Here is a 16,062-nt window from a genome sequence, read left to right as displayed (position 1 = left end):
TGAATGATTGACAGAAGCAAAGAGCGAATCAAAGTCCATGTCATCCTAAGCCCCGCCCAAAGACCGACCAAAGCTTCCGAGTGTTGGATATCCAAAAGGGGCGGAGCCAAAGGTCGGAGGCAGCCAATGAGGAGCGGGAAGAACATTCACATCGATGAATCCCCAAGCCTGAAATAAAAGAGAAAAACCAGGTCTAAACCAGGTCTAAACCAGGTCTAAACCAGGTCTAAACCAGGTCTAAACCAGGTCTAAACCAGGACTAAACCAGGTCTAAAAAAGGACTAATCCAGGTCTAAACCAGGTCTAAACCAGGACTAAACCAGGTCTAAACCAGGTCTAAACCAGGTCTAAACCAGGACTAAACCAGGTCTAAACCAGGTCTAAACCAGGACTAAACCAGGACTAAACCAGGTCTAAACCAGGACTAAACCAGGTCTAAACCAGGACTAAACCAGGTCTAAACCAGGTCTAAACCAGGTCTAAACCAGGACTACACCAGGTCTAAACCAGGTCTAAACCAGGTCTAAACCAGGTCTAAACCAGGTCTAAACCAGGTCTAAACCAGGTCTAAACCAGGACTAAACCAGGTCTAAAAAAGGACTAATCCAGGTCTAAACCAGGTCTAAACCAGGACTAAACCAGGTCTAAACCAGGTCTAAACCAGGTCTAAACCAGGACTAAACCAGGTCTAAACCAGGTCTAAACCAGGACTAAACCAGGACTAAACCAGGTCTAAACCAGGACTAAACCAGGTCTAAACCAGGACTAAACCAGGTCTAAACCAGGTCTAAACCAGGTCTAAACCAGGACTACACCAGGTCTAAACCAGGTCTAAACCAGGTCTAAACCAGGTCTAAACCAGGTCTAAACCAGGACTACACCAGGTCTAAACCAGGTCTAAACCAGGTCTAAACCAGGTCTAAACCAGGACTACACCAGGTCTAAACCAGGACTAAACCAGGTCTAAACCAGGTCTAAACCAGGTCTAAACCAGGACTAAACCAGGTCTAAACCAGATCTAAACCAGGACTACACCAGGTCTAAACCAGGACTAAACCAGGACTAATCCAGGTCTAAACCAGGTCTAAACCAGGTCTAAACCAGGACTACACCAGGTCTAAACCAGGACTAAACCAGGACTAATCCAGGTCTAAACCAGGTCTAAACCAGGACTAAACCAGGTCTAAACCAGGACTAAACCAGGACTAATCCAGGTCTAAACCAGGTCTAAACCAGGACTAAACCAGGTCTAAACCAGGTCTAAACCAGGACTACACCAGGTCTAAACCAGGACTAAACCAGGACTAATCCAGGTCTAAACCAGGTCTAAACCAGGACTAAACCAGGTCTAAACCAGGTCTAAACCAGGTCTAAACCAGGTCTAAACCAGGTCTAAACCAGGACTACACCAGGTCTAAACCAGGTCTAAACCAGGACTAAACCAGGACTAATCCAGGTCTAAACCAGGTCTAAACCAGGACTAAACCAGGACTAAACCAGGTCTAAACCAGGTCTAAACCAGGTCTAAACTAGGACTAAACCAGGTCTAAACCAGGACTAATCCAGGTCTAAACCAGGTCTAAACCAGGACTAAACCAGGACTAAACTAGGACTAAACCAGGTCTAAACCAGGACTAATCCAGGTCTAAACCAGGTCTAAACCAGGTCTAAACCAGGACTACACCAGGTCTAAACCAGGACTAAACCAGGTCTAAACCAGGACTAAACCAGGTCTAAACCAGGTCTAAACCAGGACTACACCAGGTCTAATCCAGGTCTAAACCAGGTCTAAACCAGGACTAAACCAGGTCTAAACCAGGTCTAAACCAGGACTACACCAGGTCTAAACCAGGACTAAACCAGGACTAATCCAGGTCTAAACCAGGTCTAAACCAGGACTAAACCAGGTCTAAACCAGGTCTAAACCAGGACTAATCCAGGTCTAAACCAGGTCTAAACCAGGACTAAACCAGGTCTAAACCAGGTCTAAACCAGGTCTAAACCAGGACTACACCAGGTCTAAACCAGGACTAAACCAGGACTAATCCAGGTCTAAACCAGGTCTAAACCAGGACTAAACCAGGTCTAAACCAGGTCTAAACCAGGACTACACCAGGTCTAAACCAGGACTAAACCAGGACTAATCCAGGTCTAAACCAGGTCTAAACCAGGACTAAACCAGGTCTAAACCAGGTCTAAACCAGGTCTAAACCAGGTCTAAACCAGGACTACACCAGGTCTAAACCAGGTCTAAACCAGGACTAAACCAGGACTAAACCAGGTCTAAACCAGGTCTAAACCAGGTCTAAACTAGGACTAAACCAGGTCTAAACCAGGACTAAACCAGGTCTAAACCAGGTCTAAACCAGGACTAAACCAGGACTAAACTAGGACTAAACCAGGTCTAAACCAGGACTAATCCAGGTCTAAACCAGGTCTAAACAAGGTCTAAACCAGGACTAAACCAGGTCTAAACCAGGTCTAAACCAGGACTAAACCAGGACTAAACCAGGTCTAAATCAGGACTAAACCAGGTCTAAACCAGGACTAAACCAGGTCTAAACCAGGTCTAAACCAGGACTAAACCAGGACTAATCCAGGTCTAAACCAGGTCTAAACCAGGACTAAACCAGGACTAAACCAGGTCTAAACCAGGACTAAACCAGGTCTAAACCAGGACTAAACCAGGACTAAACCAGGTCTAAACCAGGACTAAACTAGGACTAAACCAGGACTTACCATGTACTGGTTCTTGCTGACCAGGAGAGCAGAGAGTGTTTTAGTCCCGACTGAGTAGGCGTAAAACTCCACGTCCCATTTGAGAGAAGCTCCAGGTTCAATGTTTCTACAAAGAAACAAAAGTGAACTCCAGCTTCAGCCACAAACTTCATCTGAACATCAGGTCTTACTCAAAGTCCTTGGACTTATAGGACAGGAGCCCGGGTCCTTCCATGGCCAGGTTGGGCTGGACCAGGGCCACGTCCAGTTTGTTGTTGAAGGACACAGAGGCCATGGTCCTCTGTCCCACGTACACCGGAGAAGACACCTGCAGGGGGCGACAGCGAGTGTGTGCGCGTTATCTTCTACATTAAACATGTGTCCACACCCGCCTCGGGCCCCAACCCGGTCCAGGTCCTGGTCCTGTCTTTAGTCCCGGTCCTGGTCCTGGTCCTGGTCCTGGTCCTGGTCCTGGTCCCGGTCCTGTCTTTAGTCCTGGTCCCGGTCTCACCCTGAGTTGCAGCCACAGCACTTCCAGGCTGATGACGGCAGACTCGCTGACGATTCCGCCCTGGGGCAGTTTGGCGGTGACTGTGAGCTTCAGGTTGGGCTGAGAACTGAGGAACCTCATGTAGTCGTGAGAAGGAACCGTGACCTCCATCTGCTGGGCTGGAGGGGCAGTGCAGGCGTGTCAGAGGCCCTTCTGTTCCACCGGTCAGACACCGGTCACACACCGGTCATACACCGGTCATACACCGGTCACACACTGGTCATACACCGGTCACACACCGGTCAGACACCGGTCACACACCGGTCAGACACCGGTCACACACCGGTCACACACCGGTCACACACTGGTCATACACCGGTCATACACCGGTCATACACCGGTCACACACTGGTCATACACCGGTCACACACCGGTCAGACACCGGTCACACACCGGTCACACACCGGTCAGACACTGGTCACACACTGGTCATACACCGGTCATACACCGGTCACACACTGGTCATACACCGGTCACACACCGGTCAGACACCGGTCACACACCGGTCACACACCGGTCACACACTGGTCATACACCGGTCATACACCGGTCATACACCGGTCACACACTGGTCATACACCGGTCACACACCGGTCAGACACCGGTCACACACCGGTCACACACCGGTCAGACACTGGTCACACACTGGTCATACACCGGTCATACACCGGTCACACACTGGTCATACACCGGTCACACACCGGTCAGACACTGGTCACACACTGGTCATACACCGGTCAGACACTGGTCACACACTGGTCACACACCGGTCAGACACTGGTCACACACTGGTCACACACTGGTCACACACTGGTCACACACTGGTCATACACCGGTCAGACACTGGTCACACACTGGTCACACACCGGTCACACACTGGTCACACACCGGTCACACACCGGTCAGACACTGGTCACACACTGGTCATACACCGGTCATACACCGGTCACACACTGGTCATACACCGGTCACACACCGGTCAGACACTGGTCACACACTGGTCATACACCGGTCAGACACTGGTCACACACTGGTCACACACCGGTCAGACACTGGTCACACACTGGTCACACACCGGTCACACACTGGTCACACACCGGTCACACACTGGTCACACACTGGTCACACACTGGTCATACACCGGTCAGACACTGGTCACACACTGGTCACACACCGGTCACACACTGGTCACACACCGGTCACACACCGGTCAGACACTGGTCAGACACTGGTCATACACCGGTCATACACCGGTCACACACTGGTCATACACCGGTCACACACCGGTCAGACACTGGTCACACACTGGTCATACACCGGTCATACACCGGTCACACACTGGTCATACACCGGTCACACACCGGTCAGACACTGGTCACACACTGGTCATACACCGGTCAGACACTGGTCACACACTGGTCACACACCGGTCAGACACTGGTCACACACTGGTCACACACCGGTCAGACACTGGTCACACACTGGTCACACACCGGTCACACACTGGTCACACACCGGTCACACACTGGTCACACACCGGTCAGACACTGGTCACACACTGGTCATACACCGGTCATACACCGGTCACACACTGGTCATACACCGGTCACACACCGGTCAGACACTGGTCACACACTGGTCATACACCGGTCAGACACTGGTCACACACTGGTCACACACCGGTCAGACACTGGTCACACACTGGTCACACACCGGTCACACACTGGTCACACACCGGTCACACACTGGTCACACACTGGTCACACACTGGTCATACACCGGTCAGACACTGGTCACACACTGGTCACACACCGGTCACACACTGGTCACACACCGGTCACACACCGGTCAGACACTGGTCAGACACTGGTCATACACCGGTCAGACACTGGTCACACACTGGTCACACACCGGTCACACACTGGTCACACACCGGTCACACACTGGTCACACACCGGTCAGACACCGGTCACACACTGGTCACACACCGGTCACACACTGGTCACACACCGGTCAGACACTGGTCAGACACTGGTCATACACCGGTCAGACACTGGTCACACACTGGTCACACACCGGTCACACACTGGTCACACACCGGTCACACACTGGTCACACACCGGTCAGACACTGGTCACACACCGGTCACACACCGGTCAGACACTGGTCAGACACTGGTCATACACCGGTCAGACACTGGTCACACACTGGTCACACACCGGTCACACACTGGTCACACACCGGTCACACACTGGTCACACACCGGTCAGACACCGGTCACACACTGGTCACACACCGGTCACACACTGGTCACACACCGGTCAGACACTGGTCAGACACTGGTCATACACCGGTCAGACACTGGTCACACACTGGTCACACACCGGTCACACACTGGTCACACACCGGTCACACACTGGTCAGACATGTCACGTTTCTCACATGACTTCGGGGGCAGGTCCAGGTTGTACGTCTCCTGATGAACCTGTCGAGAGCTCACACCCGTGTAGTAGATGGTCTCCACGGTAACCAGCACCCGACTCTGCAGCGGGGCGTCTGATTGGTTCACAAAGTCCACCTGTGCCTCCACCGGACTGCCCACAAAGGCCTGAGAGAGGGGGAGAGAAAGGACACTTCAGCTCTTATTCAAGGATATGATTGGCCCGTTCCCTGCGCTCTGATTGGCCCGTTCCCTGCGCTCTGATTGGCCCGTTCCCTGCGCTCTGATTGGCCCGTTCCCTGCGCTCTGATTGGCCCGTTCCCTGCGCTCTGATTGGCCCGTTCCCTGCGCTCTGATTGGCCCGTTCCCTGCGCTCTGATTGGCTCGTACCTTCTTGGTGTTGATCTTGATGGACACAGTCGCTGGAGGGAGCTGAGTGTGTTCTCTGCTGCAGCCGAAGCTCTCGGCCGTGGCCAGAGCCTCCTCGTTCTTCTGCTGACCATCAGGAGAGTCTGAGGAGAGACCAGGACCAGGACTGAGACCAGGACCAGGACTGAGACCAGGACCAGGACCAGGACCAGGACTGAGACCAGGACCAGGACTGAGACCAGGACCAGGACCAGGACTGAGACCAGGACCAGGACTGAGACCAGGACCAGGACTGAGACCAGGACCAGGACCAGGACCAGGACCAGGACCAGGACCAGGACCAGGACCAGGACCAGGACTGAGACCAGGACCAGGACTGAGACCAGGACCAGGACTGAGACCAGGACCAGGACCAGGACCAGGACCAGGACCAGGACCAGGACTGAGACCAGGACTAAACCAGGTCCAAACCAGGACTAAAGCTGGACTCACACTCGTCGTGCTTGTAGTCCAGAGTGATGTCCAGACCCTGGCCGTTGTGTGGAGATTGTGTCATGAGTTTCTTCCCGACTTTGGTCTTGTCGATGTGCTCCAGCTTCAGATTTCCATATTTGTCTCGTGAGTAATAAAGAACGTCACTGTTCACCTGGAAACCACAGACACGTGTCCAAGGTCAGGTCAGAACCCTCAGGAGAACTGGGTGTCAGGGTCAGAGGTCAGGATCAGGGGTCAGAGGTCAGAGGTCAGAGGTCATCTCTCAGGTTCTGTCCACATGAAACACAAACTTGTCTGTGGCACAAATAAACTCAAGTCACATTTGAGGCTTCATCTGCTTCATCTGCTTCATTCTTTTCTCTTCTGTTTTACTTTTAGTCGACAAAAGTGTTTCAATCAAAGTTGTTTTTATGAAAACGTTAAAAGATCTGAAGCTGAACTCTGACCTCAGCAAAGATGAATCTCCCGTCAAAAGGGAAGCAGACTTTCCCCATCTTGATGGCTTTGACGGAGGCGGGGCCACAGCGATAGTTTCCTGAGAAGAGTTTTGTCATCTTTAGATTAGATCAATAACTTTAAAGTTTAAAGTTCAGATGTGACTTAAAACAGTTCAGCTCCGCCTCCTGAAACTCTGACATCACAAACTCATGTTTTCTTCACAAGATAAGATAAGATGAGATAAGATAAGATAAGATATTCCTTTATTGTCCCACATGGGGAAATTTCATAGATGCAACGCAGGAAGTAAATAAATAAATCACATCTAACTCCTCCTGAGGGTGGTGTGTGTGAGGGGCGTGTCTAAAGCTAGTGTGTGTGAGGGGCGTGTCTAAAGCTAGTGTGTGTGAGGGGCGTGGCTAAAGCTAGTGTGTGTGAGGGGCGTGTCTAAAGCTAGTGTGTGTGAGGGGCGTGTCTAAAGCTAGTGTGTGTGAGGGGCGTGGCTAAAGCTAGTGTGTGTGAGGGGCGTGGCTAAAGCTAGTGTGTGTGAGGGGCGTGGCTAAAGCTAGTGTGTGTGAGGGGCGTGGCTAAAGCTAGTGTGTGTGAGGGGCGTGGCTAAAGCTAGTGTGTGTGAGGGGCGTGTCTAAAGCTAGTGTGTGTGAGGGGCGTGGCTAAAGCTAGTGTGTGTGAGGGGCGTGGCTAAAGCTAGTGTGTGTGAGGGGCGTGGCTAAAGCTAGTGTGTGTGAGGGGCGTGGCTAAAGCTAGTGTGTGTGAGGGGCGTGTCTAAAGCTAGTGTGTGTGAGGGGCGTGGCTAAAGCTAGTGTGTGTGAGGGGCGTGGCTAAAGCTAGTGTGTGTGAGGGGCGTGGCTAAAGCTAGTGTGTGTGAGGGGCGTGGCTAAAGCTAGTGTGTGTGAGGGGCGTGTCTAAAGCTAGTGTGTGTGAGGGGCGTGGCTAAAGCTAGTGTGTGTGAGGGGCGTGTCTAAAGCTAGTGTGTGTGAGGGGCGTGGCTAAAGCTAGTGTGTGTGAGGGGCGTGGCTAAAGCTAGTGTGTGTGAGGGGCGTGGCTAAAGCTAGTGTGTGTGAGGGGCGTGTCTAAAGCTAGTGTGTGTGAGGGGCGTGGCTAAAGCTAGTGTGTGTGAGGGGCGTGGCTAAAGCTAGTGTGTGTGAGGGGCGTGGCTAAAGCTAGTGTGTGTGAGGGGCGTGGCTAAAGCTAGTGTGTGTGAGGGGCGTGGCTAAAGCTAGTGTGTGTTTGTACCGTCGCTTGTTTCCTGAGGCGTTGAGTCCACGACCTGCCATCCACTGAACTCCTCTGGGACGTCTGACCTCTTCAGGTGAACCTCGTTCCAGCAGTGATAGTTCCTACAGCAGATGAAAGACTAACCACTCTGCCACTGCCACGGGACTAAACCGGGTCTAAACCGGGTCTAAAGCAGGACTAAAGCAGGTCTAAAGCAGGTCTAAAGCAGGTCTAAAGCAGGTCTAAAGCAGGACTAAAGCAGGACTAAAGCAGGTCTAAAGCAGGACTAAAGCGGGTCTAAAGCAGGACTAAAGCAGGTCTAAAGCAGGACTAAAGCAGGTCTAAAGCAGGACTAAAGCAGGTCTAAAGCAGGACTAAAGCAGGTCTAAAGCAGGACTAAAGCAGGACTAAAGCAGGACTAAAGCAGGACTAAAGCAGGACTAAAGCAGGACTAAAGCAGGACTAAAGCAGGTCTAAAGCAGGTCTAAAGCAGGACTAAAGCAGGTCTAAAGCAGGACTAAAGCAGGACTAAAGCAGGACTAAAGCAGGACTAAAGCAGGACTAAAGCAGGACTAAAGCAGGACTAAAGCGGGTCTAAAGCGGGTCTAAAGCAGGACTAAAGCAGGACTAAAGCAGGTCTAAAGCAGGACTAAAGCAGGACTAAAGCAGGTCTAAAGCAGGTCTAAAGCAGGACTAAAGCAGGTCTAAAGCAGGTCTAAAGCAGGACTAAAGCGGGACTAAAGCAGGACTAAAGCAGGTCTAAAGCAGGTCTAAAGCAGGACTAAAGCAGGTCTAAAGCGGGTTCATACCAGATCGAATCTCTGGTGTGTCTTGTGTCCAGAGTCATGTCGCTGGCGTTGAAGATCAGGTCCATCTTCAGGTTTCCGTCGTTGTCATGAGCCGAGCTGAAGTTTGAGACGACACGAGCGGCGAGACCAAGACATCTGAGGACTGAGGACCAGAGAGGGACTAAAACAGGGTCTAAACTAGGACTAAACCAGGACTAATTCAGGTCTAAACCAGATTTAGGCTCATAGTGTCTCAAAGCTAATAATAACTAAAAAGTAAAGATGAATAAAAAATTTTGATGTGTATTACAGTTCTTTCTCCCCTTCAAGCTGGGCTCCTCCTCCAGAGGCCCCTGGGGGCTCCTCCTCCTCATGACCCTCAAACTTAGTCAGTTTGAGGGTCACTCCTCCAGTTTGGGGGTCACTCCTCCAGTTTGGGGGTCACTGCCCCAGTTTGGGGGTCACTCCTCCAGTTTGGGGGTCACTCCTCCAGTTTGGGGGTCACTGCCCCAGTTTGGGGGTCACTCCTCCAGTTTGGGGGTCATTCCTCCAGTTTGGGGGTCATTCCTCCAGTTTGGGGGTCATTCCTCCAGTTTGGGGGTCATTCCTCCAGTTTGGGGGTCACTCCTCCAGTTTGGGGGTCATTCCTCCAGTTTGGGGGTCACTGCCCCAGTTTGGGGGTCACTCCTCCAGTTTGGGGGTCACTGCCCCAGTTTGGGGGTCATTCCTCCAGTTTGGGGGTCACTGCCCCAGTTTGGGGGTCACTCCTCCAGTTTGGGGGTCACTGCCCCAGTGCTCCGGTCACTACAGCTCCACTGACACCTTCAGGCTCCAGACCTTCTCCAGTTCCTCTCTGAGGCCCTGGGATTTCTCTAGTTTCTCATGTTCCTTTTTCCGGATGTTTCCATCTCATGAACTGCAATGTCCACCACCAGGACCTCTGACCCTTGAGACCACCAGGGCCTCTGACCCTTGAGACCACCAGGGCCTCTGACCCTTGAGACCACCAGGACCTCTGACCCTTGAGACCACCAGGGCCTCTGACCCTTGAGACCACCAGGGCCTCTGACCCTTGAGACCACCAGGACCTCTGACCCTTGAGACCACCTCTATGTCCGGTTGGTTCCATTACATTCTGTCTGTATCTGGACTCAGTCGTTCTCCACCTTTGGAGGTGTTTCCACTTTGTCCTTGGGGTCTCCAGCCCGTACTCTGCTCAGATGTTTCTTACACTATATATATATATATATATATATATATATATATATATATATATATATATATATCTGCTGCCATGATCAGAGCCTCTGTCCTTCACTTACAGGTGTTCAGTGTCACTTACAGTTGTTCAGTTACATGTATTGAGGTCTTACAGGTGTTGAGTGTCACTTACAGGTGTTCAGTGTCACTTACAGTTGTTCAGTTACATGTATTGAGGTCTTACAGGTGTTGAGTGTCACTTACAGGTGTTCAGTGTCACTTACAGTTGTTCAGTTACATGTATTGAGGTCTTACAGGTGTTGAGTGTCACTCACAGGTGTTCAGTGTCACTTACAGGTGTTCAGGACCCCGGCGTAGACCCAGCACTGGGCGAAGGACACGGGTGTGGCCGTGTGCAGATACTCCTGCAGGATCTGGACTGAACCCGTCCAATGCATCGGAGACTTTCCCAGAGAGAAGTCCTCGCTCCAGTTTCCCACCAGCACGCCATTATCGTCCTGAGAGTTGATCTGAGACAGAGACGGGTTCAGACCGGGTGTAGACCGGGTGTAGACCGGGTGTAGTCCTCACCATGGCTGAGGCCATCCTGATGACCTTCACAGCGTCTCCTCTGTTGGAGATCGGGAGCTGAGATCGATCCATGATGAAGATACAGGCCTCAAGGACGTCTTTCTCAAACTGACACAAACTCACATGAGAACACACTTTACACACACTTTACACACTTTACACACACTTTACACACACTTTACACACTTTACACACACTTTACACACTTTACACACTTTACACACACTTTACACACACTTTACACACTTTACACACACTTTACACACTTTACACACTTTACACACACTTTACACACACTTTACACACACTTTACACACTTTACACACACTTTACACACACTTTACACACTTTACACACACTTTACACACACTTTACACACACTTTACACACACTTTACACACACTTTACACACACTTTACACACTTTACACACACTTAACACACACTTTACACACTTTACACACACTTTACACACACTTTACACACACTTTACACACTTTACACACACTTTACACACACTTTACACACACTTTACACACACTTTACACACTTTACACACACTTTACACACACTTTACACACTTTACACACACTTTACACACACTTTACACACTTTACACACACTTTACACACACTTTACACACTTTACACACACTTTACACACTTTACACACTTTACACACACTTTACACACACTTTACACACACTTTACACACTTTACACACACTTTACACACACTTTACACACTTTACACACACTTTACACACACTTTACACACACTTTACACACACTTTACACACACTTTACACACACTTTACACACTTTACACACACTTAACACACACTTTACACACTTTACACACACTTTACACACACTTTACACACACTTTACACACTTTACACACACTTTACACACACTTTACACACACTTTACACACACTTTACACACACTTTACACACTTTACACACACTTAACACACACTTTACACACTTTACACACACTTTACACACACTTTACACACACTTAACACACACTTTACACACTTTACACACACTTTACACACACTTTACACACACTTTACACACACTTTACACACTTTACACACACTTTACACACTTTACACACACTTTACACACTTTACACACTTTACACACACTTTACACACACTTTACACACTTTACACACACTTAACACACACTTTACACACTTTACACACACTTTACACACTTTACACACACTTTACACACACTTTACACACTTTACACACACTTTACACACACTTTACACACACTTTACACACACTTTACACACTTTACACACACTTTACACACACTTTACACACACTTTACACACACTTTACACACACTTTACACACTTTACACACACTTAACACACACTTTACACACTTTACACACACTTTACACACACTTTACACACACTTTACACACTTTACACACACTTTACACACACTTTACACACTTTACACACACTTTACACACACTTTACACACACTTTACACACACTTTACACACACTTTACACACTTTACACACACTTAACACACACTTTACACACTTTACACACACTTTACACACACTTTACACACACTTAACACACACTTTACACACACTTAACACACACTTTACACACTTTACACACACTTTACACACACTTTACACACACTTTACACACTTTACACACACTTTACACACTTTACACACACTTTACACACTTCACACACTTTACACACACTTTACACACTTTACACACACTTTACACACACTTTACACACTTTACACACACTTTACACACTTTACACACTTTACACACACTTCACACACTTTACACACACTTTACACACACTTTACACACTTTACACACACTTTACACACACTTTACACAAACTTTACACACTTTACACACACTTCACACACTTTACACACACTTTACACACACTTTACACACTTTACACACACTTTACACACTTTACACACACTTTACACACACTTTACACACTTTACACACTTAACACACACTTTACACACACTTTACACACTTTACACACACTTTACACACTTTACACACACTTTACACACTTTACACACACTTTACACACACTTTACACACACTTTACACACACCTGTCCGTAGTGCCAGGGTCTGGGATGAACATTGGCCACGTCTCCGATGTAAATGACGCCAGAGTCACTGAGGATGTACCCCTCATGCTCCGCCCCCAGGAACGCAGCGTCGCCTAGCAACAGGACAGTCAGATACTCTTCCTTCATGTCAGATGCCCTCCCTGCTAAATGCTCTGAACCCGGTCCAAACCCAGTCTAAACCTAGTCCAACCCAGGTTTGACCTCAGTCTAACCCCGGTCTAAACCCGGTCTAACCCCGGTCTAACCCCGGTCTAACCCGGGCCTAACCCGGGTCTAACCCGGGTCTAACCCCGGTCTAACCCCGGTCTAAACCCGGTCTAACCCGGGCCTAACCCGGGTCTAACCCCGGTCTAACCCGGGTCTAACCCCAGTCTAACCCCGGTCTAACCCGGGCCTAACCCGGGTCTAACCCGGGTCTAACCCCGGTCTAACCCCGGTCTAAACCCGGTCTAACCCCGGTCTAACCCCGGTCTAACCCGGGCCTAACCCGGGTCTAACCCGGGTCTAACCCCGGTCTAACCCCGGTCTAACCCCGGTCTAACCCGGGCCTAACCCCGGTCTAACCCCGGTCTAACCCCGGTCTAACCCGGGCCTAACCTCGGTCTAACCCGGGTCTAACCCGGGTCTAACCCCGGTCTAACCCCGGTCTAACCCGGGCCTAACCCCGGTCTAACCCCGGTCTAACCCCGGTCTAACCCGGGCCTAACCCGGGTCTAACCCCGGTCTAACCCGGGTCTAACCCCGGTCTAACCCGGGTCTAACCCCAGTCTAACCCCGGTCTAACCCGGGCCTAACCCCGGTCTAACCCCGGTCTAACCCCGGTCTAACCCCGGTCTAACCCCGGTCTAACCCGGGTCTAACCCGGGCCTAACCCCGGTCTAACCCCGGTCTAACCCCGGTCTAACCCCGGTCTAACCCCGGTCTAACCCGGGTCTAACCCGGGCCTAACCCCGGTCTAACCCCGGTCCAACCCCGGTCTAACCCCGGTCCCAGACTCACGTGGGTTGAAGGCGTTGAACAGCAGGTACAGCTCATGTTTGGGTTCAGGTGAAGAGAACTGGAGTCCGTTGGCCAAAGCCACGCCCACCACCACACGGTATTTACCAATCACAGCGTCCACAGCCGGCGTCACCTGGATCACCAGCGCCCCCTGCTGTTCAGACGCAGACGCCTCCCAGGGACCGGACGGAACCAGACCAGAGAACCGGACCGAGACCAGGGACTGACGCAGCGGGTTTGGGTTTGCTCCTGAAACAGAGACCAGAACCAGGTCTAAACCAGGACTAAACCAGGTGTAAACCAGGACTAAACCAGGTCTAAACCAGGTCTAAACCAGGTCTAAACCAGGTGTAAACCAGGTCTAAACCAGGTCTATACCAGGTCTAAACCAGGTGTAAACCAGGTCTAAACCAGGTGTAAACCAGGTCTAAACCAGGTGTAAACCAGGTCTAAACCAGGTCTATACCAGGTCTAAACCAGGACTAAACCAGGTGTAAACCAGGACTAAACCAGGTCTAAACCAGGTCTAAACCAGGTCTAAACCAGGTGTAAACCAGGTCTAAACCAGGTGTAAACCAGGTCTAAACCAGGTCTATACCAGGTCTAAACCAGGTGTAAACCAGGTCTAAACCAGGTCTAAACCAGGTCTAAACCAGGTGTAAACCAGGTCTAAACCAGGACTAAACCAGGACTTAACCAGGTCTAAACCAGGACTAAACCAGGTGTAAACCAGGACTAAACCAGGTCTAAATCAGGACTAAACCAGGACTTAACCAGGACTTAACCAGGTCTAAACCAGGACTAAACCAGGTGTAAACCAGGACTAAACCAGGTCTAAACCAGGTCTAAACCAGGTGTAAACCAGGACTAAACCAGGTCTAAACCAGGTCTAAACCAGGACTAAATAAGGTCTAAACCAGGTCTAAACCAGGTGTAAACCAGGTCTAAACCAGGTGTAAACCAGGTCTAAACCAGGTCTAAACCAGGTCTAAACCAGGTCTAAACCAGGTGTAAACCAGGTCTAAACCAGGTGTAAACCAGGACTAAACCAGGTCTAAACCAGGTCTAAACCAGGACTAAACCAGGTGTAAACCAGGACTAAACCAGGTCTAAACCAGGTGTAAACCAGGACTAAACCAGGTCTAAACCAGGACTAAACCAGGTCTAAACCAGGTCTAAACCAGGTGTAAACCAGGACTAAACCAGGTCTAAACCAGGTGTAAACCAGGTCTAAACCAGGTGTAAACCAGGACTAAACCAGGTCTAAACCAGGACTAAACCAGGACTTAACCAGGACTTAACCAGGTCTAAACCAGGACTAAACCAGGTGTAAACCAGGACTAAACCAGGTCTAAACCAGGTCTAAACCAGGACTTAACCAGGTCTAAACCAGGTGTAAACCAGGACTAAACCAGGTCTAAACCAGGTCTAAACCAGGACTAAACCAGGACTTAACCAGAACTTAACCAGGACTTAACCAGGACTTAACCAGGACTTAACCAGGACTAAACCAGGTGTAAACCAGGTCTAAACCAGGACTAAACCAGGACTTAACCAGGACTAAACCAGGACTTAACCAGGACTTAACCAGGACTAAACCAGGTGTAAACCAGGTCTAAACCAGGACTAAACCAGGACTTAACCAGGACTTAACCAGGACTTAACCAGGACTTAACCAGGACTTAACCAGGACTAAACCAGGACTAAACCAGGACTAAACCAGGACTTAACCAGGACTTAACCAGGACTAAACCAGGTGTAAACCAGGTCTAAACCAGGACTAAACCAGGACTTAACCAGGACTTAACCAGGACTTAACCAGGACTAAACCAGGACTTAACCAGGACTAAACCAGGACTAAACCAGTGGATGTGGATGGACCAATAGGATGATGTTCCTCAGACGTCTCACTTTCAGCTCCAGATGTTTCTCAGCTCCACATCTGTCCTTCACATCTGTGCACCAGAGGGATTGTGGGTAAAACCTGTGGGATTCTGGGAGCTAGAGTTTGCCTGTGCCGAGCTAACGAGCTAAACATGGCTAATTGTTTAATTAGCACATCCACCAGGGAGCGCCACTGA

At 49.9% G+C, this 16,062-nt stretch overlaps 1 protein-coding gene across 1 annotated transcript in view; it reads right to left on the bottom strand.

Moving 5' to 3' along the window:
* Positions 1 to 16,062, bottom strand: part of LOC140364281 (coagulation factor XIII A chain-like) — a 21,186-nt gene continuing 5,124 nt past the window's right edge. Inside the window, exons 5-18 of the mRNA XM_072450371.1 lie at positions 13,982 to 14,230; positions 12,962 to 13,074; positions 10,826 to 10,933; positions 10,590 to 10,764; positions 9,056 to 9,197; positions 8,265 to 8,368; positions 7,019 to 7,107; positions 6,570 to 6,723; positions 6,099 to 6,220; positions 5,711 to 5,876; positions 3,230 to 3,387; positions 2,910 to 3,046; positions 2,740 to 2,845; positions 1 to 168 (exon numbers count right to left, since the gene is read on the bottom strand). Of these exons, the coding sequence (XP_072306472.1) occupies positions 46 to 168; positions 2,740 to 2,845; positions 2,910 to 3,046; positions 3,230 to 3,387; positions 5,711 to 5,876; positions 6,099 to 6,220; positions 6,570 to 6,723; positions 7,019 to 7,107; positions 8,265 to 8,368; positions 9,056 to 9,197; positions 10,590 to 10,764; positions 10,826 to 10,933; positions 12,962 to 13,074; positions 13,982 to 14,230 (1,946 nt within the window). The 3' untranslated portion in view covers positions 1 to 45. The remainder of the gene's footprint in view (positions 169 to 2,739; positions 2,846 to 2,909; positions 3,047 to 3,229; positions 3,388 to 5,710; positions 5,877 to 6,098; positions 6,221 to 6,569; positions 6,724 to 7,018; positions 7,108 to 8,264; positions 8,369 to 9,055; positions 9,198 to 10,589; positions 10,765 to 10,825; positions 10,934 to 12,961; positions 13,075 to 13,981; positions 14,231 to 16,062) is intronic.

Source organism: Eucyclogobius newberryi, unplaced genomic scaffold, assembly GCF_026437365.1.
Source record: "Eucyclogobius newberryi isolate DKJ021-1_F unplaced genomic scaffold, fEucNew1.0.hap1 SCAF_18, whole genome shotgun sequence".
Lineage (NCBI taxonomy): Eukaryota > Metazoa > Chordata > Actinopteri > Gobiiformes > Gobiidae > Eucyclogobius > Eucyclogobius newberryi.
Note: the sequence above shows the minus strand (reverse complement) of the source record. Positions and strands in the feature narration are given on the sequence as shown.